Raw genomic sequence first — 17097 nt, 5'->3', positions numbered from 1 at the left:
CCTTAGTGCGGGACGTGCCTCTCCTCGCAGGAGTCGTCACCCCGAGGCGGGTCCCGAGTTCCCCCAGCGGGCCTGGCCTCTGCCCCAGCTACTCTCCACCCCTCAGAAAGGGGCCCAGGGACTGGCGGGCTCAGCCCATGCTCCACTTTGGCCCAGTCAGTAGAGTTCAAAACAAAAGATGACCCTGGAGAGAGCTGGACTGCTGAGCAATCTGTTCACTGGTCACACTGCACTGAATTCCACCCCAGAGCTGGATGCATTTCTGTAGGCGATGGAGGAATCATCCTTATATCTAATTAGATTTATAAAGTGCTAAAAATGTACCTATCCATCTGTCCCTTTCCCTACACACACACATGCATGGGAATAAAGGGGGATAAGGGCATCAGGTGCCCCTTATGCCCCTGCCTATGCAGGCACTCTGTGGGTCAGGGACAGTAGGCACTGAAAGTCTGCTACTCCTTGACTGCTGTGCTGATGATGGACAGGGAGGCATGTGAAATAGTAAAGCCTTTCCTGGACTTCCCTAAACTCATCAACCAGTGGAGCTCAGCCAATGCAGAGAGGAAACAAAATGTTACTGTAGCAAGGGAGAAATTGGTTGGGAAGAAGCCCTGCCTCTGTCATACCTCCTGTGCGCTGCTCCTGGGGTGGCACATCACAAGTGCTGTCCCTTATTATGACCTACAGGCAACATTCAGTCTGGCCCTTTATTAAACATATATTGTCTACATTTTGCTTTGGAGTGTAGTTTGTCTTGTAAAAGACACTAGAATACAGTGTCACTTTATTGAAGTTTTCATTTCTCTGCTGGGGCACGGCGCTGTAGAACAACTTTAAGGACGCAATCAAAATAAAGCACACCCAAAGCTAGACTCAGCCTGTGCCTACTTCTGAAATTACTCATTTTTGCTTTAGGGCTCAGGATGAAATACTCCATAATTTTTCAAGCAGAATTTCTGTTGTGATTAAGTCAAAATAAATGTAAACCAAACATGTTACTTCTACATCGTGTCTATGTGACAGATTTGAAATAATTACATAGCGTAAATAGGTGTCAAATGACAGTTTATTCTTGTTATCATAAACATTAAAGTTTTGCCAAATGCAAGTCATTTTAGGGAATCACTTCATTAGGGATAGGGAGACCATTAAGAGCAGCCAATATGCTTTCAACCATATTCTTCATCATGAGGCGACGAGAACTTGTAGTAGCACTTCCAATGTGAGGAGTTATAATAATGTTCTTTAATTTTAACAAAGGATGGTGCCTGGAGGCAGGGCAGAAAAAACAGAAAAAGTAGAGATGAGGTTCAGAGCTATTTTATTGATTCTTTTTATTATAAAGATCTAAGGGGAAACAAGAGTGTTAATATGGATTTGAAATAATTGCTTGAGTCAAGCATATACGGAGTGGAATTAAAGCTGCTGCATGCAGTTTTTATACAGCAAAACTCCCCAAGAAGTCAGTGTGAGTTTTATTTGTCTAAGGACTGCATGATTGGGTTCTAAGGCCTCTGTCCTGCTTAATATTTACACACCTTAGTAGCCCCATTGATTTCAATAGGAATATACATAAAACATAATGCAACTATTCTCATTCATATATTCACACACACACACACACTTAGTTTACGCTATATATGTACACACACACTCCCTCTCTTTTATATTTAACTTTTAACCATTTTTTACCTTGGCAGAGGTTCAGGGTATGTCACATCTAAAGCAGCAGCCTTAATAACCCCATTTTGAAGTGCTTCCACCAATGCATCTTGATCAACCACTGGACCTGGGTTAGAACAACAATATTCTTATTGCCATCCCCACTAAATCAAGAAAAACTTGTCTCTGTGCTATAATTTTAAAGTGGAAATGGATTTCCAACTCTAAACATGAATGCTGATTCTGGTGTTTAACAGCAAATTTACCAGCAAGGGTTTTATTATAAAGTATTACTGATCTAGATTTTTAAAATGTGCATTGTATTGATGCTATATTCAAAGTTTTGCCTGTTTGATGAATTTGGTGCCAGAATGCTAGACAATCTACATGGGCTATAGCAGGGGTGGCCAACCTGAGCCTGAGAAGGAGACAGAATTTAACAATGTACATTGCCAAAGAGCCACAGTAATACATTGGCAGCCCCCCATCAGCTCCCCAACCCTGCTCCCAGCGCATCTCACCCACTGGCAGCCCCGCCAATCAGCACCTCCCCCTCCCTCCTCCCCTCGCACCTCCCGATCAGTTGTTTTGTGGCATGCAGGAGGCTCTGGGGGGGAGAGGGGAGAAGCGAGGGCACTGCAGGGGAGGGAGCGGGAAGGGATGGAGAGGAGTGGGGGCAGGGCCTGTGGCAGAGCCAGGGGTTGAGCAGTGAGCACCCCCTGGCACATTGGAAAGTTGGCGCCTGTAGCTCAAGCCCCGGAGTCGGTGCCTATACAAGGAGCCACATATTAACTTCTGAAGAGCCACATGTGCCTCCGGAGCCACAGCTTGGCCACCCTTGAGCTATAGGCAAATTTTGTTTTAAATTTCCTGCCCTTAGAAGATTAGGTTGTGAGGGGTCAAATTTTTTATGTTTGTGCAAAGGCAACAGGAGAGTTAAATCTAAACTCACAGGAGACAATCTCCTGCTATTGTCCCTGATTCAACAGAGCACTTGAGTACCTGCAGAACTTTAGACACTTGGGTTAATCCCATATCTATTCAGCAAAGCATTTACACATGTACTTAATTTTAAGCATGTGAGTGTCCATTGAAGTTTAATAGGACTACTCACATTTTTAAAGTTATGCATGTGTTTAAGAGTTTTGCTGAAACAGGTCCACAGACATTTAGAATCTTGACAACCCTGCTATCACAGTTCCCACAGAAAATTTCAGTGTGGGCACTAGTATCAGGAGTTGATTTTTTTTTTCCAGAGACCCTTGCATTGAAGGTAAATTGCATTGTGGTTGGTAAGCAGTCATTCTGTACCCTACCTCTGCTGATGTTAATGAGAGTAGCAGTGGGTTTCATCAGTTCTAACTCCTTCTTCCCAAACAGTTTGTCTGTCTGAGGCGTCAGCTTCACAACCAGCATCACAAAATCTGACTGCTGGAGCAAGTCTTCTATCTTTTTACAATAAATGGCACCGACAGCCCGTTCCTCTTCCTCTTTTCTGAAGGAAAAAAAGTTCAGCTGCTCTTGTAAGTAGAAAATATTGGAGGTTCAAATCTCTATTACAGAAATGGATTTCACCCTCTCACTCCCCCTGCTGCCCCATCCATTTGCAGCTCAGTGTATGACTATGCAGGGTATCTGCTTCCCAGGAGGAAGCATCAGGTACACCATGCAGAGATGATTAGTTTGGCATCCACTGCAGAGTGGAATGTCAAGTCTGCAAGAGTCTTACTGCTAGCCTATTTAGGGAATAGCATTGCTGCCTGTTTTGGAGGAGACTGTTTACTTTCCTTCTTACATCAAGCTGGAAATAGGGACAGCTGCCATTTAAATAACAGGAGGGAAAGAGGTTCAGACATACACCACAGGAAACAGTGGCACAGAAAGAAGAACCGAGGGAAACCTATTGGAGGGCTCTTTAATGAGAAAGTTGGTGTCATGAAGCAGAATAATGCAGACTCAAGTGCCAAAGGAGTCAGGGGAGCAAGAGCAGAAAGAACAAATATAAATGAGAACAAATATTAAATATATTTATTGGACTGTTTTTCCTCCTATTGGGATGTTCTATAACTAAGCTCAGTTACAAATATCTCTTAAGGCTCCTGCATTTGTCAATCAGTGGAATTTGTGCTTGATCCATAGCAAGTGATGCTGTTCTCAGACCATCAATAGTTGGTCTGTCTGAGGTCTTATGGTCCCATCTTCTTGGTAAAGTTTCTCAGCTAGGATATATTTACTATATGTTTGTATAGGGCCTAGCCCAATGGGGCCCCAATGCCACAATATTAAAATGTAAAAATAATGATGTTGATGATCATGCTTTCTGGTCCTAACATGGATTCCCTCCTAACCCACATGATTTTCACTTGCTTTCTGTGTCTGCAACATGGCAGCAGACATGATGCAAGGAGAGAAATTATTCTGTGGACTAGTGTTGGTCCACAGAGAGCTGGCAGTTCACATGGTGTAACTCTCTTTATATTCCACTGCTTCTAAGAGGAGGTGAAGGAGCCAGACTAGCTACTTCTGTTTGAGGCCACTGCTACATAATTGCTACAGTAATATTGTTTGATTGGACTATCTTTTATTTCCACTATCTATTAAGATGTGGTCCATACTATCAAAAGGTTGGAGGATGACTACTGATGTCTAAGACCACCGACATGGCAGGCAAATTTCTAATCCTTCCTGCACATTTTTGAACAAACCTCACAACAGTTCTATGTATTTCATCATTTAAAAATAGAATAGCAATAATAAAAAAGGCACTTAAGAATATGGCTGCAGGTATCACACCATTATGTCCCTATGCCTCATCCTGAAATTGAGATGACACTTGGAAGGTGGTAAGGTGATAGGGAATAGCCAGCATGGATTTGTAAAGAACAAATCATGTCAAACCAATCTGATAGCTTTCTTTGATAGGATGACGAGTCTTGTGGATAAGGTAGAAGCGGTGGATGTGGTATACCTAGACTTCAGTAAGGCATTTGATACGGTCTTGCATGATATTCTTATCGATAAACTAGACAAATATAACTTAGATGGGGCTACTATAAGGTGGGTGTATAACTGGCTGGATAACCGTACTCAGAGGGTAGTTATTAATGGTTCCCAATCCTGCTGGAAAGGTATAACGAGTGGGGTTCTGCAGGGGTCTGTTTTGGGACTGGCTCTGTTCAATATCTTCATCAACGACTTAGATATTGGCATAGAAAGTACGCTTATTAAGTTTGCAGATGATACCAAACTGGGAGGGATTGCACCTGCTTTGGAGGATAGGGTCAAAATTCAAAATGATCTGGACAAATTGGAGAAATGGTCTGAGGTAAACAGATGAAGTTTAATAAAGACAAATGCAAAGTACTTCACTTAGGAAGGAACAATCAGTTTCATACATACAGAATGGGAAGAGACTGTCTAGGAAGGAGTATGGCAGAAAGGGATCTAGGGGTTATAGTGGACCACAAGCTAAATATGAGTCAAAAGTATGATGCTGTTGCAAAAAAAGCAAACGTGATTCTGGGATGCATTAACAGGTGTGTTGTGAGCAAGACACGAGAAGTCATTCTTCCGCTCTACTCTGCACTGGTTAGGCCTCAACTGGAGTATTGTGTCCAGTTCTGGGCACCGCATTTCAAGAAAGATGTGGAGAAATTGGAGAGGGTCCAGAGAAGAGCAATAAGAATGATTAAAGGTCTAGAGAACATGACCTATGAAGGAAGGCTGAAAGAATTGGGTTTATTTAGTTTGGAAAAATGAAGACTAAGAGGGGACATGATAGCAGTCTTCAGGTATCTAAAAGGGTGTCATAAGGAGGTGGGAGAAAACTTGTTCATCTTAGGCTCTAAGGATAGAACAAGAAGTAATGGGCTTAAACTGCAGCAAGGAAGGTTTAGGTTGGACGTTAGGAAAAAGTTCCTGTCAGGGTGGTTAAATTGCCTAGGGAGGTTGTGGATTCTCCATCTCTGGAGATATTTAAGAGTAGGTTAGATAAATGTCTATCAGGGATGGTCTAGACAGTATTTGGCCCTACCATGAGGGCAGGGAACTGGACTCGATGACCTCTCGAGGTCCCTTCCAGTCCTAGAGTCTATGAATCTCTGAGCTGAATAAACAAATATGACATGTTTGAGACAATGACAGCTACAAGTAATCTTTACAAGCAGTTACAAAATTGATTTTCTAACTGGGATCAGACATACTTTTACCTCTGGTTCCTGTTGTGATAAAGAATTTTCATTTCAAAAGCTTTGGCCCTCTTGGCTACCATATATCCAATACTGCCCATTCCAATGATACCAAGGGTAGCCCCGGTGACTTCATCTCCCAGCAAGTCATCAGCAAAATGCTCAGTGTTTGGGGAAATGGCAATCTGACAACCTGAAAAAAGAAAAATAGCATGAGGAATGGAATGATGCCAGGCATTCAGATACCCATCTGTGACAGGGTCTGTTTACCCCCACATCAGCCCAGCCAGGGTTAAGCCCATATTATTGACAGCGGAAGTCCCGCCTCCCCAGTGGGACTGGGCATGCTCCAGATGCTCTAGTAGTATAAAGGGAGGAAGCCCAGCTCATTCTGAGCTGAAGGCTGCAAGGGAATGACCTGTCTGGGAAGTGCCTGCAGGCCCCAGTCCACACTGGGAATCAGAGCCCCCTTGGGCCTGCCTGAACCCCAGTGACTGGAGTAGCCACTGGAGGTGACCGGCCCAGCTAACCACAGCGAATCCAATGTCTCATGGGAGTCCCCAACACAGACGCTGGTAGGAAGTGGCCCAGGGAGGGTGATGGAGTGTTACCTCCCGCCTGGGAAACCTCAACGTGTTTTGGTAGGATCCCCCCTGCTGAGTCAGTGGCCAGTTGCTATGCCACTGTTAGGGCCCTGGGTTGGGGCCTGGTGGAGTTGGGTGGGCCTAGGCCCCCCTACCGGGGCCACCACACCTCTTGGTGGGTGCCCCACCCCAATCTCAGTAGGCTCTGGCTGCTAGGCCATGCTGCCCTGCACCTCAGGGCATAAACTGTCACACCATCTTTTTCCTTTGGCTCACAAGCCAACATGACAATGGAGCATCAATATTTACTTTTACCTTTTAATCAAACACATGATGGGTAATGTTGACACTGGCAACCAGAGCTCTTGATTTGATTTCTTGCTCATAGCAGTAAATGTCTCCTTTCACCCTCCCCTTCCCCCCCCCCAACTCTCTTTGGGGGAGAGTGGGATGAGACTCTTAACCTCAGTTTTATTTCCATCACAAACCTGCTCTTGTCTTTGGCTCTGGAAGCAGTAGAAATTGTCAGCTCTTCAACCAGTGTCTGAGCCTTCTGTCTTGGGGTGGCTAGTCATTAGGAGCTAATGGAGCTAAGTCCCACCAACAATGCCATAGCTGTATCACCTACACTCTAGACTCTGGATAATGTAGCTGATGTGCTACAGGTTGCAGTACCATCACCAGGTGACTTTCAGTGGGGCTAGATCTACGCCAGCCCCAGGAGGCTGCAGGATACCTGGTTGCCATTGTATTTCCTGCACATATGTTGCAGGCAGAGAGATGAGGCACAGAAGTGTGAATAAAGGTTTTTATGGGGCTAATTCAAATCAGCCTCAAAAAGGCAGAGCACAGTGCTCCCTCTTGTTGGGCCTGGAAAAGCAGGGGCAGAGGGAACAAGCAGTATGGGGTGGTGGTTATGAGCTGGGGTAAGGGAGGGAAGCTCTAACACTAGAGGTATCTGGGGAGACATATCTATTTTACTGACATTTTTGTTTGGAAATTATATGTGCCCTGTGGGCAAACTAATGTTACCATGAGACATTTATTGTCATGTATTTATATTTTTAACTATGCATCCACATACATTTTAACATAGCATATTTTGAAATGCAGATCCTGAAAAAAATTAAATGGTTACCTTCCACTAGTCTCCTGGCAGATGCCAACATTAAAGCCATCCCCAGATCTGCAGTGACATTGCAAACAGCAAAGGGAGTGTTGGCGACTTTCACTCCAAAGCTGGAGATCAGTTTCAAGTCCAAATGATCTACTCCTGCCCCAGAGGTTGCAATCACCTTTAAGTTAGGCAGACTATGGAGAAGCTCTTGGTTAGCAGCTGGTTTGTGCCACCACATATAAATAGCTTTGATCTTTTCATTAAGACGGTTTTTGTTTTCAAGAAATTCCTTCATGGTGATAAGGTTAAAATGTTTCTTCAGAAACTCGACATGATCCTCATACACTCCGTATGTCCCTCCTATAGTGTCTATTAACACATAAGGAAGCTCTTGCTCTTCCATGCCCTACAAAAGGGAACAAAACCAAAGTGTTTCCCTGAGTAACATTTCCCCTTCCCTCCATGTTTTAAACAGTTCAGCAGGGCTTTACTTCACTTGCCCTGTTACGGCAGAAAGAGACAGTAAACTCATGTCCAAAGTTTCCCTGTCTTATTTATTTTGAAAAACTGCTGCTGCGCTATTCAGAGAATAGTCCAGTTTGGAAGCAATTGTTACTTTGGCAAGAATGCATTGTTATAGCATGGCATAGTTGTCCTAACACCTATAGGTGAAAAGATACAAAATAAAATTTAACAGAAATAATTAAGTAAAACAATATAAATTCAAGGGTCAAAGTCTATACAGTTCAAAGCTTTGTGGGCCAAAGGACATCTCCATGCTCACGGGCCCAAATTCTGCATTCACTTCCATTTACGCAGCCCCACTGAAGTCAGTGAATTTTCATGAGGGTATTTGAGGACATGATTTCATCTAACACAATGAGAGTTATTTATGGACTAGGTGCACTGCTGTCTCTAATTTACTTTGTAACTTAGTTCACTAACTTTGTTTGCTGAATGGGAAAAAAATTGCAAGATTTTGATGTTCATGCACTCTGCTGACTTTAGAAAAATCAGATCCATCATTTGAACTTTAAGCCCAATTACTATCTTATTAAAGAAAGAGAACAGAATTTAACCCCTGCTGATATAGGGAGTAAAAAGGGATTATGTTCCAGGAAAAAAACAAAACCCACCACCATATTCACTTAACATTTTGTAGACTTCATATATTTTTACTGAGATTAGTTTAAAAAAAATTCCAGGTTGGTGAAACACATAAATAAGAATAACTGCTCCTGAGCATTTCAAAACAAAAGTATCTTGCATTTACAACTGCTGCAACAAACAAAACATGAAACAAACACCAAAAACCCAACCATCTCCACCCAAAACCCATAGCTTCCTGAAAAGTATACTTCAAGCTTTAATTACTAGCTTTTTCTGGCATGGGTAGTTTTATCACTTTGGAAAATGAATTTTAAAAGCACTTGAATTTTCCCAACCAGCCAGTAGGTAGGGCTGGAGAGATTAAAACACACAAAGTATAGAACTTCCCTTAGTTCACACTTTTTATTCCTTTGAGGTTGGGAATAAATACCAACAAACTCCCTTCCTTTTATTTTGTTTCAACAGGAGTGTGTGGGTGTACACTGTGTGGGAAGGAGTGCTGACTGATTTGCCCCTTAGAGAACAAAAACTTGCATCCCCCAAATTCCACAGATCTTCTGGAGCTCAGTCCCAAAAATCCTGCCTTACTCTGCCCCACTCTTCCTGCAATGCCTCGGTCACTTGCCTGCTCGAGCAGATTCCCTCAGGCCTCTCTGATTCATGCTAGTTCCTTAACTGACTCCTCTCCTCCTGCCAACCACCAGGCTCCTGAAGTGACCCATCTACCCTTACCAGTCCCGGGTTTAAGGAGAAAATTGTGACCGAACAGCGGTGGCAGGTTATGTCTGGACGCAGTCTGGGGTTTGGGAATGGTTTCCAGCAGTTGGAAAATGGGAGCTGAGTCTCACTCCTGGCAGAAGTCCCAAGCCACCCTCTTCTTCATTCCGGAACTATTAGTAAACAGCCACTTCCCAGGTTTTAGCCAGTTGAAAAATGGCCATTTCTATAGGGGCCTGATCCAAAACCCATTGAAATCAATGGGGAAACTCCCGTTGATGTCACTGAGCTTTGGATCAGGCCCCAGGAGTTATTTATCTGTTTCTTGCACAGTTATCTCCACAAGTGCCTCTATTACTATAATTGCCCAAGTCTTTTTGACTTAATGAATTTAATTTCTGGCCAAAGGCTCTGCCATTTCTCCAAAGGAGTATGCCAAAACCAATGACCCATAGAATCACAGTGAAGTTTGGTGCTCTACTTGTTTTCTTTAATTAACCCAGTCTGGACTTGACTATGGGGAAATTAAACAGTACTTTGGTTTTCAAGAAGTTTGCAAGAATACACGTGTTTATGCAAAACTGATCTCAGGCTTTTTGTGGGCCAAGTGCAGACAACACTGCATGGAGTCCATAGCAGTTGGAAACTGGGGCCAGGGGTAAGTGCTAACACTGAGAGCTGGCCAGTTCAGATTCAGAGATGGTCTTTTAATGTTCACTGGGGTCAGAAAGGAGTCTCATTGGGCTCAGAGGAGGGAGAGATTAGGAAGTAGATCTTGAGGTGGGGGAGGGCCTGATGAACTATTTCTGCCAGTAATATTTTTGCTCAGGAATGCACCAGGTGGCAGGTATTTTCTAGAGATGAGCTCACACCAAGAACTCAGAATGTGAACCCTCTCATGCCCAGTACTGGGATATGTGAACTTCACCGGATGGAGTCCTCTCTCTAGTATTCTCCAGAAATGTTCCCCATTCAATACCCTAGATCCCCACTACAAGGGCTTTATTCACTCCTCCAACTCTTGTTAAATTATTTCAGCACTCCTGAGGAGGGAGACAAGATTATTTGGGAGAAATTGGGAGGACTAGTACTTAGTACAGGGGTGGGCAAACTTTTTGGCCTGCGGGCCACATTGGGGTTCCAAAACTGTATGGAGGGTTGGGTAGGGAAGGCTGTGCCTCTCCAAACAGCCTGGCCTCCGGCCCCTATCCGCCCCCTCCCACTTACTGCCCACCTCAGAACCCCCCACCCATCCAACCCCCCCTGCTCCTTGTCCCCTGACTGCTGCCCTCCTGGGGTCCCCTGCCCCTAACCGCCCCCTGGGACCCAACCTCCTATCCAGCCCCCCTGCTCCCCTGACCCCTATCCACACACGCCTGACAGGCCCCCCAGGACTCTCATGCCTATCTAACCCCCCCGTCCCGACTGCCCCCCCAGAACCTCCACCCCATCCAATGGCCCTGTAGCGGGGCGGCCTGGCTCCCAGGCGCCCCTGGAAGGGACGAGCCAGAACAGCTGCCAGAGTGGGAGAAGCCACCGCCGCCTGTCCCCGCCCCCTGGAAGTCAAGGGGCGGGACAGGAAGTATAAAGGCCAAGCCACAGTGCTCAGTAGCTGGCCGGCAGCGGGAGAGGACAGATGCTGGTGCCCGAGCTCCTGCGGGCCTGAGCCTGCCGAGGGCCCGGTATCCTGAGGAGGACTGGCCGAGCCTGCCGAGAGCCCGGTATCCTGAGGAGGACTGGCCGAGCCTGCCGAGAGCCCGGTACCCTGAGGAGGACTGGCCGAGTCTGCCGAGGGCCCGGTATCCTGAGGAGCGGTCTGAGCTTTCCCCCACTGAGGGCCCAGAGGGAGTGACAAACCTACCTGGTGCTCGGGGCCTGGAGGAGCCCATGATCTGGGACACGGCAGACGAAACTCAGGAGCAACAGGTACCCATGGAGGAGGAGTTGGGAAGTGGCCCGGGAATAGCAGACCCCGAACCCATGTCAGTGTGTTGCGGTCAGGATCCCCACTGACTGCGCGGCAGACGGACTGCTGCGGATAGGGCCCTGGGCTGGAACACAGTGGAGTGGGTGGGCCTGTGTTCCCCCTGCCATCCCGCGCCGGGTGGCAGTCTCTCCTCCTCCTTGTCCAAGGGGCCTGGGCCGCTGACAGACTATTTGTTTGCTGCTGCCCCCGACCTAGGGCCTGGGCTAACCCAGACTGACCCAGCCCCTGCTACGGGGCCTGGGCCGCTGACTGACTATTGGTTTGCTGCCCCGCCCTGCCTAAGGGCCTGAGCCCTGAACTGTTATTAGCTGTGTAGCGGGGCGGCCTGGCTCCCAGGTGCCCCAGGAAGGGACAAGCCCCACCCCGGAACTACTACAGGCCCCCTGTCCCCTGGCTGCTGCCCAGAACCCCCTGCCCCTTATACAACCCCCATCCACCCCCTAAACATGCACCAGGGCTGGCAGCCCACCACCCAGCCACAGCCAGCCACGCAACCATGCAGTCTAGAGCATCGGGACAGGCCGGCAGCTCTCGCAGCTGTGCTGCCTGGCAGAAGCTCACAGCCCTGCTGCCCAGAGTGCTGGCAGCATGGTGAGCTGAAGCTGTGGGGGAGGGGGAACAGCAGGGGAAGGTCCGAGGGTAGCCTCCCTGGCCGAGAGCTCAAGGGCCGGGCAGGATGGTCCCGTGGGTTGGATGTAGCCTGAAGGCCGTAGTTTGCCCACCTCTGGCTTAGTAGGTGGGTGGAGGAATTGATTTTTTTCCCTTTAAAATGGAATGGGATTGTGATATTTGTATACTACAATCTCATTGGTTGAAGGGAGTCAACAACAGGGACCACAAAGTGTAGCCTATAGGACTAACCTGTTTGCTTACGTGTGTGTGTGTATATATATATCTTTTCTTATAGTTTAAGTATTTGGTATATTGTAATAGGTTTATAAATTTATATAGGGTTACCATCCGTCCGGGTTTCCCCGGACATGTCTGGCTTTTTCAGCATTAAATGGCCATCCGGGGGGGATTTCTAATCAAGTAGAAATGTCCGGGATTTCCCCCTTCCCCTCATGCAGAGTGCGGCTCGGCTGACTGGATGGTGCGGCCTGATTGAAAGCCGCTCGCAGCCACTGGGGCCTCTAGCAGACACAGTCCCCCCCGCTCCCTCCTCCCCCGCAGAGCAGCACAGAACAGTGTTTGAGTCCATGTGGAGCCCCCAGCTCTCCTTCTGCCAGGTGAGTGGGGGAGCAGAGGCTGCAGGGCGAGGAGGAGCAGGGCAGGCAGGGGCATAGAGGCTGCAGGGGCAGGGCAGGCAGGAGGCGCAGAGGCTGCAGGGAGGTGCAGGGCAGGCGGGGGGGTGCAGGGACTGCAGGGTGAGTGGGGAGTAGGGGTCACAGAGGCTGCAGGGGCAGGGGGGTGCAGGGACTGCAGGGCGAGTGGGGAGCAGGGAAACACTTAGCAACCCCCAACCAAGATCAGAGCGGGAGGGAAGAGGGGGAATGCGGGGTGCTCAGAGGAGGGGGCAGAGTTGGGGCAGGGACTTTGGGGAAGGGGTTGGAGAAGGGGCGGGGTTGGGGCAGGGCCAGGGGCGGAGTTGGGGCAGGGCCGGGGGCGGGACCGGGGCCCCATGGAGTGTCCTCTTTTTTAAATGTTTGAATATGGTAACCCTACCAAAGGTCACACCAGTATCCCTAATCAAGTCTGGGGAAGTCTTCTGAAGGGGATATCTGGGGCATACTTGTCCCCCATTAACAGGGCCACCACGTCTAGCCGGCAGCTCTCTATTCACAGCAAGCTGTAGCATGAGGTCTCAGCTACCTCACTTCCTCCCCTGTCCCCTCCCTTTCCTGTTGATAACTGCCAAGGGATTGCTGGGAAATGTAGTTCTTTCCCTGCTCCAGGACTGGCTCTATAGGCAGGGAGCTAACCAAGAAACTACAGCTCCAAGGGTCCCATGGGTTCTCAGCTCCCATGCTGGATCCCTGCTGCTCGGTGGCTCCGCTTCTGCAGCCTTGTGAGAGGGGAGGAAGTGAGTGTTATGGAGCACTATGGCCAGCCCTCAAGCGCAAAAAAAAAAAAAAAAAAAAAAAAAAGGATGGCCCGAATGCTGCCCCTGCAAATGTGCCGCCCCAAGCACCTGCTTGCTTTGCTGGTGCCTAGAGCCAGCCCTGCCTGCATGCCTGCCCTGGCCCCGGTGCGCGCCGCTCCAGGAAGCAGCTGGAACCACGTCCCTGCACAGCCCCTGGGGAAGGTGGGGGCGCACAGGGCTCTGCACTCTGCCCTTGCCACACCTCCAGGTACCTCCCCCGAAGCTCCCATTGGCCGTGGTTCCCCATTCCTGGCCAATGGGAGCTGTGGGGAGTGGTGCCCGGAAGCAAAGGCAAGTGCATGGAGCCCTCTGCGCCCCCCGCCCAGGAGTCGCAGAGACGTGGCGCCATGGGCTGGATCCAAAGCCATGAGGGGCCAGATCTAGCCCGCAGGCCGTAGTTTACCCACCCCTGGGCTAAACTGATGAAGAAAATAGCTGTTAAATATCTGCTCATAGCTTGTAGTTCGCTGGGAAAGAAATTGAATAAAAAATTATTTACTCAGGAAAGCCCAGCAAACTTTGGATGCCAGCTTAAAATCGCTGGATGGCTATAAATCAGACCATGGTCGGCTGTTAAAAGGAATTAGAGTTGAAAAAGATGTGTTAGAGGAGGATAAAGAATCGGTTCCCATCCCTATTGGCATGGTGGAACCAACGGAGACAGAAAAATCTGCAGGGCCAATTACTAGAAGTAGGGCAAGAGAATTAGCTCAGGCTGATTCAGTACCTTTAGGAGCAGAGTTGGAGATTGAGTCTGAAGAGTCACGAGGAGAGTCAGAAGAGGAAGTTGTCAGTGCAGAAGCTACCAGCAGCCTGCAGGTAGGAAAGGAAGTCTCAGGGTGTCACCACAGAAGGCGGAGTTGAGTGTCATCATAGAGGAAGTGACTAGTGATGTAAAGGATAACATGAGCAGAGCAAAGGGGGAGGAAATATCCTCCCCTCTGTTAGTGTCCGCCCTGATAGTAAAAACGGAGTGCCTTTAGAAAATGTAATTGTTCAGGGACTAAAAGATGCAGTGTCACAAGTGACACAAGTAGCTAGTGCCTGTGATGTAGTAATCTCTAGGTTACGACAGAGATGCAACAACCAAGGGATGCATTGGCACCATATAGATCAGGAGATCCAGCCCCTTTGCGTGGACATTTATTGGCATTTGGGCAGGGTCGGATTAACTTTGTGGGCCCAGCGCCAAACATATTGGTGGGCCCCCATGTGGTTGTGATGAACCCCTTCCAGATATGGTCCTAGAGTGACCGCACCATTGATGCCATAGTAAATGTGGTATTGCTGGGATGTGGATGAAAACATTGGCTTCAAATATCTTATTTTGTTTTTGAATAAAACTGCGACCTCCACTCAGCCCATAGAGAACAAACTGGGCTAACATCAATGTACTCAGAACACTGAATTTGGTTTGTGTGGGAGGGGGGTTGTTAGTTTTGTCTTTTTTCTTTAAACACTCAGGCAGGGCCGGCCTTAGCAAGAGTGGGGCCCGATTCCTGGGGGCGGGGCTTGCCGGTGGCAAGCCCCGCCCCCAGGAATCGGGCCCCGCTTGGGCTGGGGTCGCGGGGTTTGGGTCCGGGCTGGAGCCACTCGGCAGGAGCCCGAGCCAGCGCGCCGGGGCCCAAGCCAGAGCCGCTGGGGCCCGAGGGGCTCGGGCCAGGGTCGCTCGGGCCAGGGCCCGAGCCAGGCCGGGGTGCTTGGCCGGCACCGCTTGGCTGGGGCCGGGGCCCCAGGGCCTGAACCAGAGCTGCCAGGGCTGGGGCCTGAGGTGTTCGGGCTGGGGCCGGGGGTGCTCGGCCGGAGCCGTGGGGCCGTGCTGGGGGTGCTCGGCCGGAACTCAGGCTGCTGCCCCGGGGCCCGAGCCGGGCCGGAGCCAGAGCCGCTCGGCCGGGGCCGCCGGTGCTCGGCCGGCGCCAGGGCGGGCCGGAGCCGTGGGCCGGGCCGGCGTGCTCGGCTGGGGCTGTTGCCCTGGGGCCCGTGCCGGGCTGGAGCCAGAGCTGCCGGGGCCGCTCGGCCAGGGCTGGACTGGGCCGCGCCGTGCCTCCCGGGAGCCCTCCTCGCGCCCCCCCCTTACCTGTTGCTGCTGCCGCCTGCCCCTTTTCAGACTTCCTGCGAATATCTGATTCGCGGGAAGCAGGGGAGGGGGAGGAACAGGGGGCGGAGCATTCAGGGGAGGGGAGGAGGGGGAAGTGAGCTTGGGGCGGAGTGGACAGCTGCGGGGCCCAATTCAGCCGAATCAGCTTAAAGCTGGCCCTGCACTCAGGGCCTGCTTAGGGCCCTGAACACAAGTGCTTAATTAGCACACTTATGAGCCATATTAAGCCCGGCTGCAGCAGTCAGTGGTGTCGCACCTGCATCTCCCCACCACCACTTCCTCCACCCAAAGTTATGTTTCTTAAATACATTTTTTGAAAGCTGCATTTTCTACTTTGGTGCAATAATGTTTACAAAACTTTGGGCCGGGGTGTGGGGAGAAAAATTGCTGGTGCCCATTTTTTGCAGGGAGAAAGGGACACTGAAACACACACACTTTACCACAAAGGCTACCACAATCCAGCCTCAAATTCCTACCCCAATCTTCACACCTGGGCTCTCCTCCCATCCCTCCTACTGTCCCCATCCCACACAACTAACCCCCTAACAAAGGCTCTCCTCAATCTCCCTGCTACCACCCACTCCCTACACACTTTCACCCCAGGGCTGTCACCTCCCTCTCTTCTACTACCCCCTCCCCACACACACACACACACACACACACACACACACTGAGCCAACCCCCCCTTCAACCCAGACTCTCCCCTCCCTCCCCCTGCCACACCAACCCCCACCTTAACACCCAGCTTCTCCTACACCCCCCACACGGAGTCACCACCAGCTCCCCCATCGCACCCGGACTTGCCCCACAACGGCCCCTTTCCCCCAAAACTGGGCTGTGCCCCCTCCCTGGAGTGCAGGGAGGTAGTTTCTGGGCATTCCCACTGGCAGGGGTTGTGGCAGCCAGCACTGACAAGTCCCGCTGTCACTGCCCCCCGTGCTCCCAGGGGTGTGTGGGGGTGCTGAGGAGGTGTGAGGGGAGTGCAGGGTCAGGGCAGGGGCTGGGGGGTGCAGGGATTAAGGTGGGCAGGGGGCTGGAGGGAGTATGCCCCAATTCCAGCTCCTTCCCCTAGGCCTCACCCCGGCTTGTCTTCTCCTCCTCCCCGGAGTAGTGTGCTGCGGCTCGCTCCTTGCCCCCCTCTTGCCTGCAAGGCAGATCCAACTGACCAGCGTGGGTGGGAGGAACATAGCATACGGAGGAAAGAGGCGGGGGAGAGGCCTCATCCCCGCCTCTTCTTCTCCTCCTCCCCCCGGACTCGGAGCGGCGTGCTGCGGCTCCCTCCTCCCCCCGGCAAGACGTATGTAGCACGCTGGGGAAAGAGGCCGGCAGAGGCTGCCACGGAGCTGCAGCCGCCCGCAGCATCAAGCTCTGACCCCACAGGAGAGGGGGGGCGGAGGAAAGCGCGCTGGGGCCCCTTTCGACTGTGGGCCCAGCGCCATGGCGCCACTATAAATCTGGTATTGCAATTAGGCAATCATCCACATTGCCTAGGTCCCTAGAATTTCATGGACGCTCTACACCCCCAGGGTATTCCTGTTGTTGTACTTCA

General features: G+C 50.0%; 1 protein-coding gene across 4 annotated transcripts; it reads right to left on the bottom strand.

Moving 5' to 3' along the window:
- Window positions 1-1051: 1051 nt before the first annotated feature.
- Window positions 1052-16793, bottom strand: LOC128833170 (probable 2-ketogluconate reductase). Of its 4 annotated transcripts, none has more exons than XM_054021161.1 (7): window positions 16628-16714; window positions 14178-14263; window positions 7575-7959; window positions 5874-6045; window positions 2982-3160; window positions 1696-1792; window positions 1052-1271 (listed from the first exon to the last, which is right to left on the bottom strand). In XM_054021161.1, exons 3-7 carry the CDS (start codon window positions 7954-7956, stop codon window positions 1118-1120), a joined length of 984 nt encoding a protein of 327 aa, XP_053877136.1. In that variant the 5' UTR covers window positions 7957-7959; window positions 14178-14263; window positions 16628-16714; the 3' UTR covers window positions 1052-1117. The 4 variants fall into 4 exon arrangements, with proteins under 4 accessions (XP_053877136.1, XP_053877135.1, XP_053877134.1 ...); XM_054021160.1 differs by having other exon boundaries at window positions 14178-14335; window positions 16628-16710; XM_054021159.1 differs by lacking the exon at window positions 14178-14263 and having other exon boundaries at window positions 16628-16793.
- Window positions 16794-17097: the final 304 nt, after the last annotated feature.

This window comes from Malaclemys terrapin, chromosome 2 (assembly GCF_027887155.1).
Source record: "Malaclemys terrapin pileata isolate rMalTer1 chromosome 2, rMalTer1.hap1, whole genome shotgun sequence".
NCBI classification, from domain to species: Eukaryota; Metazoa; Chordata; order Testudines; family Emydidae; genus Malaclemys; species Malaclemys terrapin.
Note: the sequence above shows the minus strand (reverse complement) of the source record. Positions and strands in the feature narration are given on the sequence as shown.